Source organism: Danio rerio, chromosome 11 (assembly GCF_052040795.2).
Source record: "Danio rerio strain M-AB ecotype USA chromosome 11, GRCz13ab, whole genome shotgun sequence".
Classification (NCBI taxonomy): Eukaryota; Metazoa; Chordata; class Actinopteri; order Cypriniformes; family Danionidae; genus Danio; species Danio rerio.
Genome location: NC_141031.1, coordinates 11,040,325 through 11,058,924, shown reverse-complemented (window position 1 = coordinate 11,058,924; position 18,600 = coordinate 11,040,325). Strand labels below are relative to the sequence as shown.

At 36.1% G+C, this 18,600-nt stretch overlaps 1 protein-coding gene across 6 annotated transcripts in view; it reads left to right on the top strand.

The window, feature by feature from the left end:
• slc4a10a (solute carrier family 4 member 10a) overlaps positions 1–18,600 on the top strand; it is a 131,840-nt gene that overhangs the window by 68,916 nt on the left and 44,324 nt on the right. For all 6 annotated transcript variants that reach the window (XM_087273346.1, XM_087273349.1, XM_087273348.1 and 3 more), the window contains 6 exons: positions 6,234–6,377; positions 6,451–6,589; positions 11,790–11,950; positions 15,237–15,425; positions 17,816–17,904; positions 18,361–18,518. In XM_087273346.1, the coding sequence (XP_087129472.1) occupies positions 6,234–6,377; positions 6,451–6,589; positions 11,790–11,950; positions 15,237–15,425; positions 17,816–17,904; positions 18,361–18,518 (880 nt within the window). The remainder of the gene's footprint in view (positions 1–6,233; positions 6,378–6,450; positions 6,590–11,789; positions 11,951–15,236; positions 15,426–17,815; positions 17,905–18,360; positions 18,519–18,600) is intronic.

The following is an 18,600-nucleotide window of genomic DNA, read 5'->3' as shown; positions in this document are numbered from 1 at the left end:
CGTTTCTATATAGAGGTCATGTGCTCTGCTCTTGCTCTCCATCTGTCTGTTTCACAATCACACACTCAAGTCGTGACGTAAATGACGTCTGATTTGTGGCTCCGGCTATGGCAAGCCATTTTAACATTTCATTTTTAAAAACAGGTTAGTATGTATTTTCAGATTTTCAAGTTTGTTTTACATTAACTACTAGCACTTCTTTATTAGATACCAGTGCTTGTTATGTAAGTACTGTACCTTATAAAAATAAAATGGTACCTATTCTTTAGCTACTAGTACTTATTCATAAAATAATAGTTTTTATTATTACGTACATATTAAATAGAATCAGGGGTGGGCAAACTCGGTCCTGAAGGGCCGGTGTCCTGCATAGGTTAGCTCAATCACTAATGGAGCTGAACATGCTAATCGGTGTCTTCAAGATCATTAGAAATCTATAAGTAGGTGTGTTTGAGTAGAGTTGGAGTTAAACTGTGCAGGACACCGGCCCTCCAGAATCTAGTTTGCCCACCCCTTAAAATAGATAGTAGTAATTATTGTTAATTTAAAACTACAACTTATTCATTTAATGTTAGTACCTGTTAAACTGATAATAGTACTTATTCATGAGATATTGGTACTTCTTTCAGTAGGGATTATTAACTAGTGGTGGGCAAAGCGAGGCTTCATAAAAAATTGAAACAGTCAAAGCAAAATTTGTCGAAGCTTCGAAATGTTTCGAAACCCATCTCTACAGTGACATCTAGTGGTCATGTTATATGTATTGCTCTAGGACAGCTTCAGCAAAGAACGTTTAGCAAATTGAGGAATTATATCCCATGTTATACAGTTGAGGATTCAAGTTAATGTTTTGATCATAAAACAGTAACATTATTAAAATACATTTAGTCATAATTTCATAAAGTATTAGTACAAGTCGATATTCAAACCTGGGCCATTTGCAGCACAGTAACTTTCTGACAATGTCAGTCAAACCGAGATTCGCCAGGTCTTGAAACACTTCTAAAATAAGCAATGCTTTCAAGTACTTTAGTCACATAACCTGGTGTTTCGGATCATGCTTCGGTGTAGTGTTTTAAAACACTTGCGCTTCGGGATATCCATGCCTTGTCTTAGCATCAGTTTAACGTCAGTCATCTTGGTTTTATTTCTTCCTTCAATTTCTTATTCCTTACGTGATTGTGCTTGTTAACAGCAGGTGTCTAAATTCACTGATTTGTCATCATTCACTCTGTCTAGTGGACTAAACTAATTGACTAATTTAAGGGCCAGGTGAATGAGGGTGAATGGCGAGATTTCAGACACTGATTAGTTTCTCGAAAACAAGGGTTATCTACAAAGGTAGATACATGTTACTCTGTATGACGAGGAGGCAAATCAACTTCTAATGGTGAGAGGGTTGTTTTTATCTTTATCTAACTCTAGAATTTCAACACTTTACTCTGAATTACTGAATTACTTTGCTGTGTATTTAGTTTCATTTCTAAACATTCGTATCACAAAGAATCTGCAGAAACTCACGTGTGGTCTGAGCTCCCCTCCCGGAAAATTGTCATTCTATAGCGAACGCTGATTGGCTCCTGTGCATGAAGTCGGGCTTTATTCACCATTTATCGATCCCTGATTGGCGTCTGTACTAAAAGGCGGGGCTTGATTCGCCATATTGACTGTTACACTTTTCCCCATTCAAAATTATACGAGTGACATGTCTTGTGTATTCTATAATCTTTGATTTTAGTACTCAGTAAATAACTAGTAGTCTATAAAAATATGCATTAGTTATAAAATATGTATGACAGTTTAAAAACAGACTAGTCAAAACTTAATAGCCGACACCTCAATGACAGATTTCTGTAGAAGTCAATGGCAAACATTTAAAATGTTTTTAGTAACAGCAGACTATTTCATTTTTATTATGGAAAAGTATAATAGTATCAAGTGAACAAGTAGTAGTATCTTATTGTAACTTCCATATTATAATTAACAAGTATTAGTATTTAATGAATAAATATAGCTATTTAATGAATAAGTACTGGTATGGTGAATATCTTTTTTAAAGGTACTAGTTCTAATGGACAGGCACAAATATCTAAAGAATTAGTAATAGTAGTAGCTGATGTATAAGTAATATTAGGCAAAGAAAAAGTACCAATACTTAAAGCAGAGGTCCCCAAAGTAGGGCTCGTGGGCCAAAGTTGGCCCATATTAACCTTTGGTTTGGCCCACAATCCTATCTGAAAAGAAAGGCAGAATGATGGGGAGTTGTTTGGAGCGAATGTCTTTGAAAGAGATCGTCATTTCAAATTAAATGTAACTTTTTGTTTCTTTGTTTAATTGTGGAGCTACAAAAACAACTACAATTAAATGTTGTAACTGAATCAGACTTTTTAAATGTAAATAATGTCACTTGACAGATAGAGGACAATGCACAAGACATCAGCAAGCCAATTAAGGCAAAGGCAGGAGCAGCTCGACTAGTGTATTCAGCATTGAACTCCATTGTGTTATAAATGGGATTGTTTATGTTTTTCCTATAATAAATTCATTCTAAAACATTCAAAATGATACTGCATCATTAATTAATTTGCAGTTTAAAGCAATGTTTTCTAGTTGTTTTTAAATATTAGCCAACAAATTGTTAAATCACCCATGGCAAATTTATTGTAATACAGTTTGGTATATTTAACTTTGGCCCACAGATCTCAATCAAGTTTGGTTTTTTAGCCTTTTACGAAAAAAGTTTGGCCACCCGTACTAAAGTGTTAGTTAATCCAAAATGAAAATTGTGTTATTAATTACTCACCCTCATATCGTTCCAAGACCAAGAGACTTTCATTCATCTTCAGAACACAAATTAAGATATTTTGGATGAAATTAGAGAGCTTCCTCATCGCCCATAGACAGCAAGAATCCCGACTTGTTCAAATTCAAGAAAAATACCCAAAAAAACTCTCAAAACAGTTCAAGTTCAGTTTATCAAGCATCAGAATACTTTTGTGCTCGCATAATGTATAGATAACATGCGCATATTTTTTCCGCAATTAACAAATTTATACAGCAGATTTTTCTCCATAGTGTCAATATATTACACACATTTATAAGTGCTGTTTAGTAGTAGTAGAACTACCAAAGTGTTTGAAACAAAGGCCAGACACATCCGAGTTATTACGTCAGTGGCTATGAAGGACGAGGGAGCTCAGATTTCCCATCATATTTTCATTTATGTTCACAAATGTAAACATGAGGGTGAGAACTAATACATGAGGGTGAACTAATAATAAACATGAGGGTGAACTAATAATTACTACTAACTAAAAATAAAGCAGCTGTACTGTACGATCTTGACGATAGTAGTATGTTTTATAGATTAAATGTTAAAAGAGCTTGCCATACTCCTTCTACTCTCTGTCGGCGCCCAGGGCTGGAATGACACAAACACACATATGTGCTCTCTCTCCACCGACACACTCTGTCAGGCTGCATCTCTCTTCAGAGAGACACAGAGAGCTGCAGGGAGAGAGAGAGAAAGAGGGATTTAATGCTATAGTTTAATCTGAGACTGTAAACAAAAACAGAAACACAAAGTACAGAAGCAGCGAATCTGATTATATGACTGCAGAGATTGAATCTTGCACAACAGGCCTTCTACATCTGCTGGACACTTTAAGATGAAGGACTAAAGCAACCCTTTCAGTTACAGTTCACTCCAAAAAATAGCATTTTGTGTTATTTACTCACACTCATTCATTCATTCATTACCTTTTTTGGCTTAGTCCCTTTATTAATCCGGGTTCGCCACAGCGGAATGAACCGCCATCCATACACACTCATTCACACTCGTACACCACGGACAATTTAGCCTGACCAATTCACCTGTACCGCATGTCTTTGGACTGTAAGGGAAACCGGAGCACCCACAGGAAACCCACATGAACGCAGGAAGAACGTTCAAACTCCACACAGATATGCCAACTGACCTAGCCAAGACTCGAACCAGCGACCTTCTTGCTGTGAGGCGACAGCCCTACCTACTGCGCCACTGCGTCGCCCTACTCGCACTCATGTTGTTTTAAAAAAACATGGCTATTTTTTAAATGGGAATTTAAAAGGATGCAGTTTTGTTTAATTCCTAAATTTATTCAGAATATCTTTCTTTGTGTTTTGTGATCATGATCATGACTTAAAATTACAACTGGATGCTGCTTTTTGTTTTGTCCTCACATATATGTACTGGGAGACCCGTTCGTGTTGGGATCTGGTGTAAAGATGACTGAGTGGATTCAAATAAGTATTAGGATTGGAAGACAAATCATTATGAGGGTTAGGCATGGGCCTAGTGTGACGTATGATAGCCTTGAATAAAAATATCACGGTTTCACTGTATCACGGTATTGTGATTACTGCCCTAAAATAGGCTCTTTTTATATGTCTGGGTGGGAAAAAAAATAAATAAATAAATCCCTTTTGAAAACAATTTTTTTGTTGTTGAAAGATTTAAAGTATTTTGGAGCAGTAAACATGTCAGGCTAAATAATAAAAAAAATGAATCTTAGACTTCTGCTGTTTTCATTAGTTTCAAAAACACAGATTTCTTTACATTCTACAGCTTAAAAAGGCATCTTTGGAGATCTTTTCTGCTGGAGATACTGTTGTCCTAAAATCAACAACAACAAAAAAAAATCTTTCACATACCTTAGAAACGGTGTTACAGAAAAGTTTGGCGGTTTTAAAACCTGGACTTTTCCAAGCCGCGGTATGCCGATTATTGTCCCATGCCTAGCGGGGATCGCATTCAGCAGATCCAACAATATTGTAAGAATGGGTTACGGAATTGGGGAAGGTGGCAGCATATGAAAAAATGGCATCGAGATTACTTGTTAAATTGGATGTTTATCAGAAAAAATGGGTAAATTATTTAGCTTTTTCAGAGGATGAATAAGGTCATTGTGGTAAGACGCATGGTAAAAGTGTAATATTCATATTTGATTTATTTATGTATTATTAATATTGTATTGGTATTGTATTTATTTAATTTTTAATACATTTATTTATTTTTTACTATTAATATAATAATAATATATTACTATTAATATAATAATAATATATAATGTTCTATTCTGTATGTGTGTTTTTATTTATTTATTGAGTTGATATTATTTTTCTGGATTTACTGGATTTACAACATCTAATTACAGTCACTGCCGCTGATGGGGAGGGGAGGGAAAAGTGGTGTTAAAATGAAGTAAACATTGGTAAACTGATAGTACTATTAAATTATTATATACTGTTGTATTATGTTCTCCCTGCGTTCGCTTGGGTTTCCTCCAGGTACTCCGGTTTCCCCCACAGTCCAAAGACATGTGGTATAGGTAAATTGGGTAGGCTAAAAAAAAGTGGATTAGTTGGCGGTTTATTCCGCTGTGGCGACCCCGGATTTATAAAAAGACTAAGCCAAAAAAAAAAAAAGAATGCCAAAAATAGGTTCAGCATGATGGCTTTGTGTTTAGCACTGTCGCTGATTCAAGTCCCGGCTGGGCCAGTTGGCATTTCTGTGTGGAGTTTGCATGTTCTGCCTGTGTTCGTGTGGGTTTCCTCCAGTGCTCCGCTTTCCCCCACAGTCCAAAGACATGCAGTATAGTTGAATTGAATAAACTAAATTGGCCGTGGTGTATGAGTGTGTGTGTGAATGATAGTGTATGGGTGTTTCTCAGTACTGGGTTGCGGCTGGAAGGGCATCTGCTATTGGTGTAAAGCATATGCCGGAATAGTTGGCAGTTCATTCTGCTGTGGCGACCACTGATAAATTAGAGACTAAGCCGAAAACAACATGAATGAGAGCCAAAATGCAGTATTTTTAAAATGTTTATAATGTTTATATAAAACAACATTTTTCATCAGTTGGTCAGCATATTTATTATATCATAGGATTATTGTGAAAACATGAAGGTTTTAGACTGATTATTAACCCACAAATAGTGCATTGCTATAAATAAATGTCAAAATAAATCTTTAGATGTGAGCAGCTCATAATAACAGTGGTCAGAGCAATCTCATGCAAATGTTGATTTGTTTGAACCTATTATTAGATTTTGTAATGCAATGTAGCAAAGCCTTTTTTCCCACTAAATAAGACAGACTCTTGCTCCTGGTTCCTTTTCCTTGCAGCAAACTGTAGATATTTCTGTTTTGTGAACATTTTGTTAACACTGTCCTTATCTGTTTGTCCCTGACAGGCCATCGTACCCTCTACATTGGTGTTCATGTACCTCTGGGTCGGAGATCACACAGACGGCATCGCCATCATGGACATCGCCACAGGAAGAGGTCACGAGAAAGGGACTCTGGAACAGAGGATGGCAGAGAATCACCTTCATACAGTAAGATTGTCACTCCAGAGAAAGAATTGAAAACTTGATGTAAAAGCTGAAAGTTCTCTCTGTTTCTCTGTAGCGGACACACCGTCTCAGCGTGTGCAGTTCCTGCTGGGAATGGAGGATGATGAGGAACACATTCCACACGCTCTTTTCACAGAACTGGACGAGATCTGCCTGAAGGAGGGAGAGGATGCAGAGTGGAAAGAGACGGCCAGGTACAAAGAGAAATAAAAATATGAAAAGTTTAGATGCAAAACCTTCTTAATCCATCAGTCCTCTTTTTTTGTAAATGAGCATTTTCTATTACGCTCAGAAGTTTAATTTTATATGTAATGAAAATGTTATTAGCTAGTAAATAAAATAACTTTTCTTTAATAAATGTCACTTTTGACAATTCTTTTTAACAAATTAGATTATCTTTTGCGTCAAAACCAGCTAAATCCTCTTCAGCTTTATTTTGCAAAAACCTCTAAATCCACTTATCAGGATACGACAAAACGTACATTAGTACATTATACAAAGTGTAATTAGGTTAATAAGAAATATTTTTTTCCAAACATAAAACACTCTACACAAACCACCTAAACTTAAAAATACATCTGCCAAGTAAGTGGCGGTTCATTCCGCTGTGGTAAACCAGCGAAAAAGCAGAAGGAAAATGAATGAGTGAAATCTGTCAAGTAAATCCACTAATCAATAACATTACAACTGACATTAATTAAATCTTAACAATCAGTTGTCATTTCTGACATTTGGGATTTAGATTTAACGCAAGTAGAGCGATGTAAACATTGTAAACTAAGCTTGGTAGATTTAAATATTGTAATTCAAAACATTGTGAAACATCAATATGCATTGTCCATTAATAGAAAAAGCTTATCAGACATATCAGTAATATAAAGTAGGCTAACATAAATGCCCTTCCAGCTGCAACACATGTCTGGAAAACATCCATACACACTCATTCACACTTATACGCTATGCTGTGAGGTGACAGCACTACCTACTGCGCCCTAACTAAATTTTAGTTTGAAAGATTTTGATGAATCATGAATTATTTGTAATAATTTACTTACACACACGTTGTCCTAAAAGTTTTGTGTATGCATGTTGAGTGAATGAGACCCAGTGTCTTTAAAATGATATCAGTGGTTGAAACAATTTAATGAATTGTGCTGCTGTGGCTACCAGAACTGCCCGTAACCTGAAATCACGCATGCAACTTAGGTTAAGTGACCCTGTAAACACAGCCCCACACACCCCTGCTAGTAGATACATGGGCATATATTGAATTGCCCATGACTGCAACAGGAGGTGCTTTGCTTGTAAAAGGCAATTGCGCTTATCAACCACAAGGAGGAGCCGTGAGAGAAAGTTGCATGGTGTTGCTTTAACACGGGAGCTACTAGTGTTCGATATATGTTCATATAGAATTGTAACAAATTAAAATGTTTGTCATGTTAAAGTTTGAGTTTTTGTCACGAATTAAGCTCTGAATGTCTGTTATCATATTTTATTAAATAATTACTAGAAATACAATCTTTTGGTAATATAGACTATAATTGAGAGTTACTAGACCACCCACAAATGTTCATACCTCCCTTTGTTTGTCAAGCGGGAATGAAATTGTTATTTCTATCAGTTATGTCTTTGTTAGCAGAGAGTTGCTAGGCGAGAGAGGCATGCATATTCAAAGAGACAGGAAAAAAGTAGCGTATGTGGAAAGTATACTGTTAATTTGACTCTTGGTAGTTCTAGTGTTAATTTAGGTGTGAATCGAATGGCTCGGGACATTGTACATGGTCTCGTGCAATTTTGTTTGTGCTTGTGGCTTGATGCAAGAATGGAAAATAGCGTTGGTCTCTGTTGGTCTCATTTACAACATCATTATTTCCCAAATTACTTCAGATAGTGCCAATCAGGGTTTCCCTTGTGCACATATCATGTCCCCAGCAACAATATTGAGAACCACAGTACTCTCAGGTTCATCAGCTGATCCCAGTCATGCCAGTTTCACACAACACACATATACAGTAGCAAACATTTGTATCACGTCACTTGCTCTAGATTACACTGTATGGATGTAGGCCATGTAATCTAATCTACACTTGAAACCCCTAATCACACTGTAAAACCCAGCATTAGACATTTATTTGCTGATAAATAACCAGATTTCACAAGAGATTTTAATAGCGATGGTAGCTGCATGTAGGACAATTGTGCCATGACTGGTTTGATTACCAAACAACATCTCTAGGTTGTTAAAAGTTAAGTCCACTCTAAATTATAATGTTTAGTTCAATTCATTAAAGAAAGGAGCAGGAAGCTTTAAGACCTAACTTCATCTCTATTCATCTTCACATCTATTTCGAAGAGACGAATGCTTTGTTCCAAATGGGAAAAATTAACCTCCTAATGGTCCTTCAGAGAATTCAAGGGTCGATCCAATCTAAAGTGATCCAAAGGGTCCTTCAAAGTGCCTCACTTCTCAATGAAGGATGTTGAAGGGCACAAGTCACGGACACTTCATTCTTGTGAATCTTTGCACATGTTTAAATTGTGATGTAATTCAGTATAGGGATTGGAACACTATGCTGTCAAAACCACCATCTTTTGGATATACACATGTGCTTTGAATAGAATAGGACTGTAACCCTAGCAAACTATAATATGGCTTCATCACACTGTATTGTTTCCAACAATAAGCGGATGTTCGTTCAGGAGCCCTATTGCTGGTGTTGCTAAGTGGATGCTGCACACTGGTGGTTGTCGAGGAGAATTCCCCCTTCACATTTGTAATTCAAAGTGTGCATGCTCAATTCTCTTTAGTGGCAGGAATTGTAGATTGGGAGAACAAATGAATAACATTGTTTTCTTGTGAACTTACAATGGTCTCGCACTTAAGTTCAGTTTCGATAATCATCTCATGAATTTGGTTCAATTCGATGTTACGGTGCATCAGGATGCATTAACAATGCTTTCCATCAACAGTTTTTAATTTAACTTCACAACACAAGAATACAATTTTGCCTTTTAATACTTTTCTTGCTCAAAGAAAACACATTTCTTGAATGTGTCAAACATAACAACAGGTAGAGATGACAAGTGCACTGTAAACCCTAATAGGTTGAGACTACTCAAATGATTTGAGGAAAGTGATTCCCTCAGTTCGTTTGAGTAATGGGAAATCAATTAATTGAGTTGGCCAAAAGTGGTCTCTTTATTGAATTAACCCTAAATGTTTAAGTATAGATAACTTAAAATTGCTAATAGACTAAACTTCAAAATTTTTCAGCTGTTATATTCTTTACTCACTTACTCCTAGGGCCTTTTGTATTGAAGGTGAGATTTAGCCACACCATGTTTGTGTTTCGTAACATATAATTTTCACGAGGTGGATCGTTAGCCCAACCCCAAACCTGGAGAACGAGGACAGACATTCATACACTACGGACAATTTAGCTTACCCAATTTACCTAAAGTGCATGTCTTTGGACTGTGGGGGAACTGGAGCAACTGGAGGAAACCCACACCAACACAGGGAGAGCATAAAAACTCCACACAGAAACACCAACTGACTCAAACCTTCTTGATGTGAGGCGACAGCGCTACCCACTGTGCCGCCGTGTCACCTCTGCATGTAAATCAGTTAGGGAAAATAAATATAAGCATTTAAATATCTACTTACTAATTTAACTTTTCCCTTTCATCAGATGGGTTCAGGTAGTGCCTTTGTCCTGCTGCGCTTCAGCAAAATTTTGACTACCTTGTGTCATATAACATATATCGACCAATCAGCATGGTTGTCATAGCAGAAATTCAAGTGCAACCAATCATTTTAAACAGAGACTTGGTAATACATTTAAAAAAAAAAAAAATTAAGTTCAGAGAACTTCAAATATTAATTAAAAGTTTTTTGCTGCCTAATGAGTCAGTTAAACACACCTGTTTAGGTTTTGATGCCAAAACTTTGTATTTTAAGTTATGTCAAGTTATAGTCACTTAAAATCTTTAGTAATAGGGGGGTTTACTGTGTAGTCCATTTACAACGAATTTACAAAAGTAACGGGTAATTCTTTATTTCTGAGCACTGACGAGTGAGTTCTTAAACACTTATGATTGGCTATTGTGTTTAGCAGTCAACAGAAATGGCTGTGATTGGCTTAAACTATTAGCGATTCATCAGCAGCTACACATATCATATAAGAATCCTCTGATAAATGCAGTGGAGAAAATCACTCTTTAGACACACTCGTGCCTGAATCCAAAAAGATTGCTTTAACAGTCGAGAGCGGAAGGAAATGTTTACTCACAGTCATGCCACCAGGTCAAAATGTCCTCAATCAATGAAATTGGGGCTTTTGGGTTCTGCTGTAACTTCAGTGTCAGTGAAAAACTGTACCAGCAAACCCAAACGCAATGAATTGTGCACAGTTGTTGCCTTTTTTAGTATGACCATTTAAATTACCTGCGTCTCGTCTCCCCCACGATAGTATGGTACCACAACACAGCACTCATGAGATAAATGACATCAGTGCACCAATTTTGATCCATCACTGAACCAATATCGAATCGTCCACATATGCATCACAGTGCCTTGAAGAAACAATTATTTTCACACCCCTGCCGTCTTCCCCCTTCAGTACCCATGACTGAGTTGCCCTTGAATAAGGCACCAAACCCCCAATAGCTCCCTGGGCTCTGCAGCAAATGGCTGCCCACTGCTCTGGTTGTGTGCCCACAGTATGTGCGTGTGTCCTCACTGCTCTCTGCTCCTAATGTGTGTATGCACTCAGCTGTTCTAAATGCAGAGGACAGATTCCTAGTATGGGTCACCATAGTTATATCAATAAGCAATTGTTTTGAATTCTGAAAATAAGAAACGCCACCATTTACTCACCTTATACTCTTTCAAACCTGCTTGACTATCTCATGTTATGTATTTTTAGAAATGTTGGAAACTGGTAACATTAAGCTTATATATAATATATATTGTCTTATATATTTAAGATTTTCTGGTTGTGCTGTACCTTCAATGTTAGCGAAATTTTAGCATTCTTTAAAAGATCTTCTGTGTAAATTAAAAAAGAAATTGTAAATCTTTGAACCCACTTGAGGGAGAGTAAATAATGAGTAAATTTTATTTTTTTGGACGTCGCAACCAAAACATATGCAACTACAGAGAGTTTGTTGACCTACAGCAAAGAGATAACTGAGAAATAAAAGTGATTTAAATCAATATATTGACATCACAACTACTTAAGAGGATACATCTGTGGTTTGGAATGGCATCTCTGTGTATTTCCATTACAACTAATGCAATGGCAGTTTGTGGTATTGGAGCTAAATAAGAAAGCTAATTTAATAATCATTTTCTTTATCTCTTTTTCTTTCCCTTTTTTTTTTTGTTTCTAGATGGCTGAAGTTTGAGGAAGATGTGGAGGATGGAGGAGAGAGGTGGAGTAAACCGTATGTGGCTACACTGTCCCTTCATAGTCTGTTTGAGCTCCGGAGCTGCATCCTTAATGGCACCGTCATGCTGGACATGAGGGCCAGCTCACTGGAGGAGATCGCAGGTACCAAACCAAAAGGGCTTTCTCATAGATATAAAGAAATAAGCATTTAAGCTACTTGGTTTTCTTATGTAAGCTAGCAAAAGCAGTTAATGTTCCATTTAGCTTTGTGCCCAGATCTAGATTACTCCATTTCAAATGATAGAATTTAGAAAATGGTGTGGATTTTGAGAATTTGTGATTTTGGCAAACATGTTTATTCATGTCGACAGAACAGCAATGATGTTTAATATATTTTGTTTTGCTTTTTAAAATAGAAGGGAATTTCACACCAAATTAGCTACTGTCACTACCGTTTTTATACGTAAGTTTTGTACACCATGTGACTCATTTTTTGTTTACTGTTTATCTACATCAGGGGTTTAAACCTGATGTAATTGATGCACTCAGGCATTGTTCCCCCTGAGTATACGCAGTCAAAGCTTCTTCTTTCTCTTTTGTACATATCGAAAGGGTTGTATAAATTGCTATGAAAATACTACAATTTAATAATAGGCAAAATAATATTAATTATTATTCTGTCACAATAAATTGTTGCTTAACCAATAGTTTAACAGCAGAAAGCATATTGGGTAACTTTAGTGACTTTACTGGCAATTGTTCTTCTGAATATCTTTCTTTTAATGCAAAAAAAAAAAAAAAAAAAATATATATATATATATATATATATATATATATATATATATGTATATGTATATATATATATACATATATATATATATATATATATATATATATATATATATATATATATATATATATATATATATATACATATATATATATATATATATATATATATATATATATATATATATATATATATATATATATATATATATATATAAATATAACCACAAGTGGCTATATGCGACTGCACAACAATGATGTTGATTCAAAAACATGTTTTGGCGGGCCGAATCTCCTTTTATCTTTGACATCAGTTGCGGGCCGGAGGGAGTAGGAGGGGGGTGGGCGCAAATGGTTACAGTATATTGTTACATAAGTAGATACTACAGTATATACTGTAGCCTACTTTAAATTCTAAAGTTTTATTACAATTTAATTAAAAAAATAATTCTGTTATAATATGTTTTAAAATGTAATTTAATCCTGTGATTCTTTTTTTCAGTAGTCATTACTCCACTTTAGTGTCACATGGTCCTACACACTAATTTATGACTTTTTTGTAATTAACAGTGTTGCTTATTTGGTTTGTAGAAAACATTTTAGAAACATTTTCTAAAAAATATATATAAGCAACAGGATAAAAAAAAAACAAATCATACATGCAATGTCACTTTTTAATCAATATAACACATCCTTCCTAAATAAAACAACCCACGCTCATTGGAAATATGTGCTCAAGGCTACATTTGTTTGCGAACCATGAAATACATTGCTCCAGTGACATTTGCTTGCAGCCTGTGCTGACAAATCCGCTAGAGGCAGCTGTTTACAGTTTTGAGAATTTCAAAAACTACATTTACACTACCTTATTGTATGTGTCCAATAAAAGTCAGTAGAGCTGTGAACCTACACTAGTCTCACGGTTCAGTTCGGTTACGATTATCATGCCATCGATTCGGTTCAATTTGATATTTTGGTGCATTGGCGGTGCTTTTCATACACAGTTTTATATTTTCTTCACAGCAGCAGTTCTTGTATTAAAATGTATGAATATATTTATATTTATATACTATTTGTAATACAATTTTGTAATTTAATACAAACAGTCAGAAATATAAACTGTACCTTTAAACAACACAAGCATTTAGCAAATAATATAAACAAATATAAATATCCAGCTCACTTTCTGATTCTTGTCTAGTTCTCTTACACCTCTTTGATTGGTCACACCCTCAACAAAAACGGTTGCGATGGGCTCTTGCGCACTGCGCTCTTCACAGATGAGTGATAATGATAATCGGCAGGCGGCAGCGGCTGATGCATGATAGAAACGGTGGAAAAAACTCTGCAGACACGCACTCGTTTCTGTATCCAGAAGTAATGCTGTAAAACAGCCGAGAGGAGAAGAAAAGTCACGCCAGCAGGTCAAATGGGCCACTATGTGTGTGTGTGTGTGTGTGTGTGTGTGTGTGTGTGTGTGTGTGAGAGAGAGAAATGGAGTACTTTCATTCTCTCGATCTCAGTGAAATAGGGGTTTTTGCTGTTAATGTCAGTGAAAGACTGATCCAGCAAACACACACAGTGAAATTGTGCACAGTTTATGAGTTTTAAGTAGTTAGAGCGTTGTAAATACTCGCGCTCGCCTCCCTCGCGACAGAGCGCATATGAGGTAAATGACGTAAGTAATAACCGGTTATGGTTATTACTAAACCGATACCTTATTGTCCGCGTCTGCATCACGATGCACCAAAGAAACAATTAATTTTGACACCCCTAAAAGTCTGGCCTTGTTGTACTTGTATCACCTTGCGATCAACTGACCTACACCCTTCCCTAAACCCAACCAATAGTGTTGTAGTTGGAAGCAAGTGAGAAATGAAAAGCCCATCATGGCATATACATTTACCAGGATTTCACAGTTTGTTTGTTTTTTATCTGTTTTCTGAAACTGTTCTTTTTTTTAGACTATAACCTGGTCTGCTCCACATCACATATACAACGGTGTACATTGCAAGCTACTGAGCAAACTGATCGGAAAAGCTATCCATACAAATATAAGTGGGCAAGGAAAATGTGTTTGATTGCGGATTGATATTCAGTTTTGTGCGAGCAACTGCATAAAACAATCTGTTGTCTATCAATAATATGTCTTTATAAACATCAGTAGTGTGTGAAAAAAAAAAACTTGTTGTCATACTTCTCTATAGCCTTCGTTTTTTCCAGGCAAACATATGCACATACCTGCAGATTTACAAAAATATAGCTATATGAACTGTATAAGCAGAGCTTAATTTTACCTTATTATACCAATCCCCATCCTCAACCGCCTCCTCCACCGTCTGCTGTTCACTTTTACTTTCTTCTGTGACCCCCCAACCCTCTTCACTTTCATCCGCAACAACTTCCCCACCCAATCCACTTTCGTGCACGACACCTCTACATCCTCGGGTAACATGGCGGATCCGTTACCCCAATCTGTTCTAGGACCTCGCAATTCACAGATTAGGCACTGTGTATAAGTACATATTCCCAATGAGCCTGTATTAAAATACAAATATTAGTTTCATTTTTTCTTACATTATTATTTAACGTCTTATTAACCCCCAAATCTTCAATTACACTAAAATTTGCTATATGTTTTTTTATTATATGTTTTAAGATATGGTTTTGGACCAGCACGAGACATCGGGTCCATTGGGAGAGGAGGTGAGGAAGAAGATCCGAAATGCTCTCCTTAAACAGCACCACCATCAGAACCAGAAGAAACTGGCTAACCGGATCCCCATCGTACGCTCTTTCGCAGATATCGGCAGGAAACAGTCTGAACCTCATTCCATGGATAAAAATGGTACTGCTCCACACAATCCAGCATATGCATTCTTCTACATTTACCATGCATTTTGTCTTACCATCCCTTTTTAATGGTGTGTCTGCCTGTCTGTGTGTCCCAGTCACTACCACGAGCCATTCGTCCCCCAGTCCCTGCTGCTCTTTCTGGTCTAGGTTCAGCAGCAGTGTAAGAGACAGACAGGTGCTCTTATGCCCAGACTGGCCCCTACGATGTCCCAAGTGTGTTTCATCTCCCCAGAAACTACACCCATGCCCTTCTGCCACCCCTGCCCCAAACAGTTCCCTCATCCGACACCATAAAACACACATTCCCTTCAGCAAACGACTAAGCCCACCTTATGGCTACCACGTCATTCCCACACTGAACTTTGAGGAAGAGTCTCCATCAGGCAATATGATCATAGATTAGCCTGTACTCTAATAGTGCGGTCCTATTCGCAAAGTTTCAGCAAAATTTTGAGAGCAGTAAATGACCGTTATCAATGTGAAGAAGCTTAAACAGAAGCGAAATTAAAATTAGTCAATTACTTTGAGCCTTCTGTGAATAGATGCATAAATTCATGTTGAAATATCTGGATTGTGCTCATAAAAATTTGCTGAACAACGGTAAATGTGACTGTATTAATGCATAGATATGTAATATCTAGATACTGCAATCGGATGATCCCATGTCAGTGTCATTTGCATGCTCACAGGCAGATTGTGGTCTGTCTAGTTTAGTGGGCATGCAAATGTATTAAGGGTGTAATGATACACAAACTGTAATTGAACCAAAAATGTACCATATGGGTCTTTCAGTTTGCTATCTATGGAGAAACTGAATGTGATCATTCCCACTAAGCAATTTTGTATTTAACAGATGTCTAATAGACATCTAAAATTAGTCTGTTTGGCTTAAACAAGACTAAATCTGGGCTGTCAGTAAAAATTTAATAGAAATCTAAGATTAACACAAAAGTAGACAAGTAATCAAATAGACAGAATCAACAGACTTCATGTCTAGCCATTTATTCTTTTATATTTGATCACTAGTCTGTTCATAGATGTCTATTTGATTTTCAATGACAGCCTAAATTTAGCCTTGTTTTAGCTAAGCCATTTTGTTTAGACATCTATCAGACTTCTTTTACATGCAATAAGTGCTTGCTTGGTTCTTTCTTAGTCTCTTTAGCAGTGATATCAGGAAATAAACATGAATAAACATCTCATTTATTACTTAATCATAAAAAGATGGCAGTAGAAAGAAACACATATACTTAAAAGTAAACAGAAAATTTGTAATTGTAATTCTAATTGAATAGACATATACATATACAGTTTCTGGAGGACCACAGCTTTGCAGTTTTCCTTCAACCCTAATCAAAGCTCAAGAGTCTTGAACACCTTGATTAGTTGCATCAGCTGTGTTTGATTTAGGATTGGGCAAAACTGTGCAGAGCTGCAGCCCTCCATGAATTTAGTTTGAAACCTATGAGTAGACAGTTTCACAATCGGTTTTGTAAATAATATTTGGTGTTTAATAATAAAAAAAAAAGAATCAGTTTTGTGTTTATTGTTTATCTGATGCCATACCATCTTTGTGTATAATTACACCCCTAAACTGCGTAATTGTAGTAAGCAATAGTCAATACATTCCATGACTGCTCTCTAACTTAAGTACACTCAGCATTAGATTAACATTTAATCACTAAATGTGACCCAGTACCATAAAACGTGTCATATGTAGCAGGGATATATTTTTGGGAACAGATAACAATACATTAAACGGGTCAAAATGATTGATTTTTATTTAATGCCAAAAAATCATTAGATTGTTAAGTAAATATATACAGTATTATTAAGAGATATTTTGTAAAATATCTAAAAAAAATAAGCTATTTTGTAATTTTCCTTCTGTAAATATATCAAAACAGCAATATGGACTTAATGTAAATAACTGATTTTGAAAATGTGTTTTTGCAGTATTTAATTTTTTTAAACTCTTTTAGAGAACCCTTACAGCATATACACCAGTGCAAAGCTTATTTGTCAGCTCTCAGGAATGAATATAAATGTCAGTTTCAGAAAACTGAACCTTATGGTTTTATGGTCCAGGGTCGCAAATAGTTCTTAGTCTAGAGACTGATATTTGTATTAGACTTTTATATATATCCAAGCTGTTTCTTCTTCCCTCCTTCTAGATTCAGTTTGTAAATTTGATTTAGATTTAGACAATGCTAAGACTTTATAACTCACATTACTAACATGCTCCTTGAAATTATTTTTTAATGAGGTAAGTGTGCATTGGTCTTAATGCCCTTAACATTGCTTTCAACTTAATGGTCAAATATGTTTTTAATGGTCTGCTATTTATTTCTTTTGTTTTTATGGGTGCTACACTGCTGCCAGGTCAAATGGTGTCTCCTCAGACTCAGCCCATCAATACAGAGGGTCGAGGTGAAGGCAGTCGTGAGAACAGTGCTGTTGACTTCAGCAAAGTAAGAGTCATGTTTAGACTCTTGTTTGGTAAATCTTACTTTTTAAAGGTTTGGGTGAGTAGAATCTACATGGTATTAATGATAATAAATGACAAGACCACAAATAGATACCCGCAATACGATGATAGTGTCAGTATTAAGGATTTAAATAAATTTGTATCTGAGGAGGCGTGTGTTTGAATTAAGTGTCATACTGTTGGTTTTATAGTATACAGTAATTATAGGTATAATATAATTTCTTGGTGGATTGTTAATTTTTTTGAAATGTTGTAAATGTCATGTATTTTGAAACTTATTTCTAAAGTTATTCGTATTTATTTTGTATTGATTCATTGCTTTATATTTTAGCTATACTGTTTTACTATTAGTCCAAAGACTGTTGGTATATAATCCCTGTCAAATAAACCAGAAAAAATGTATAACAATAAAATAAAAAAAGTTTTCTTTTGTCTGCAGATAGACCTCCACTTCATGAAAAAAATCCCACCGGGGGCTGAGGCGTCTAACATCTTGGTGGGTGAGCTGGAGTTTCTGGAGAAACCTGTGGTGGCCTTCATCCGTCTGTCTCCTGCTGTGCTGCTCAATGGGCTGGCAGAGGTCCCGATCACCACCCGGTATATATCTGCGCAAAAAACTCATAACTGTCTCAATCTTTCAAGCACATTTTGCAAAATGGTGTACCCAAGGGTTCGCTTC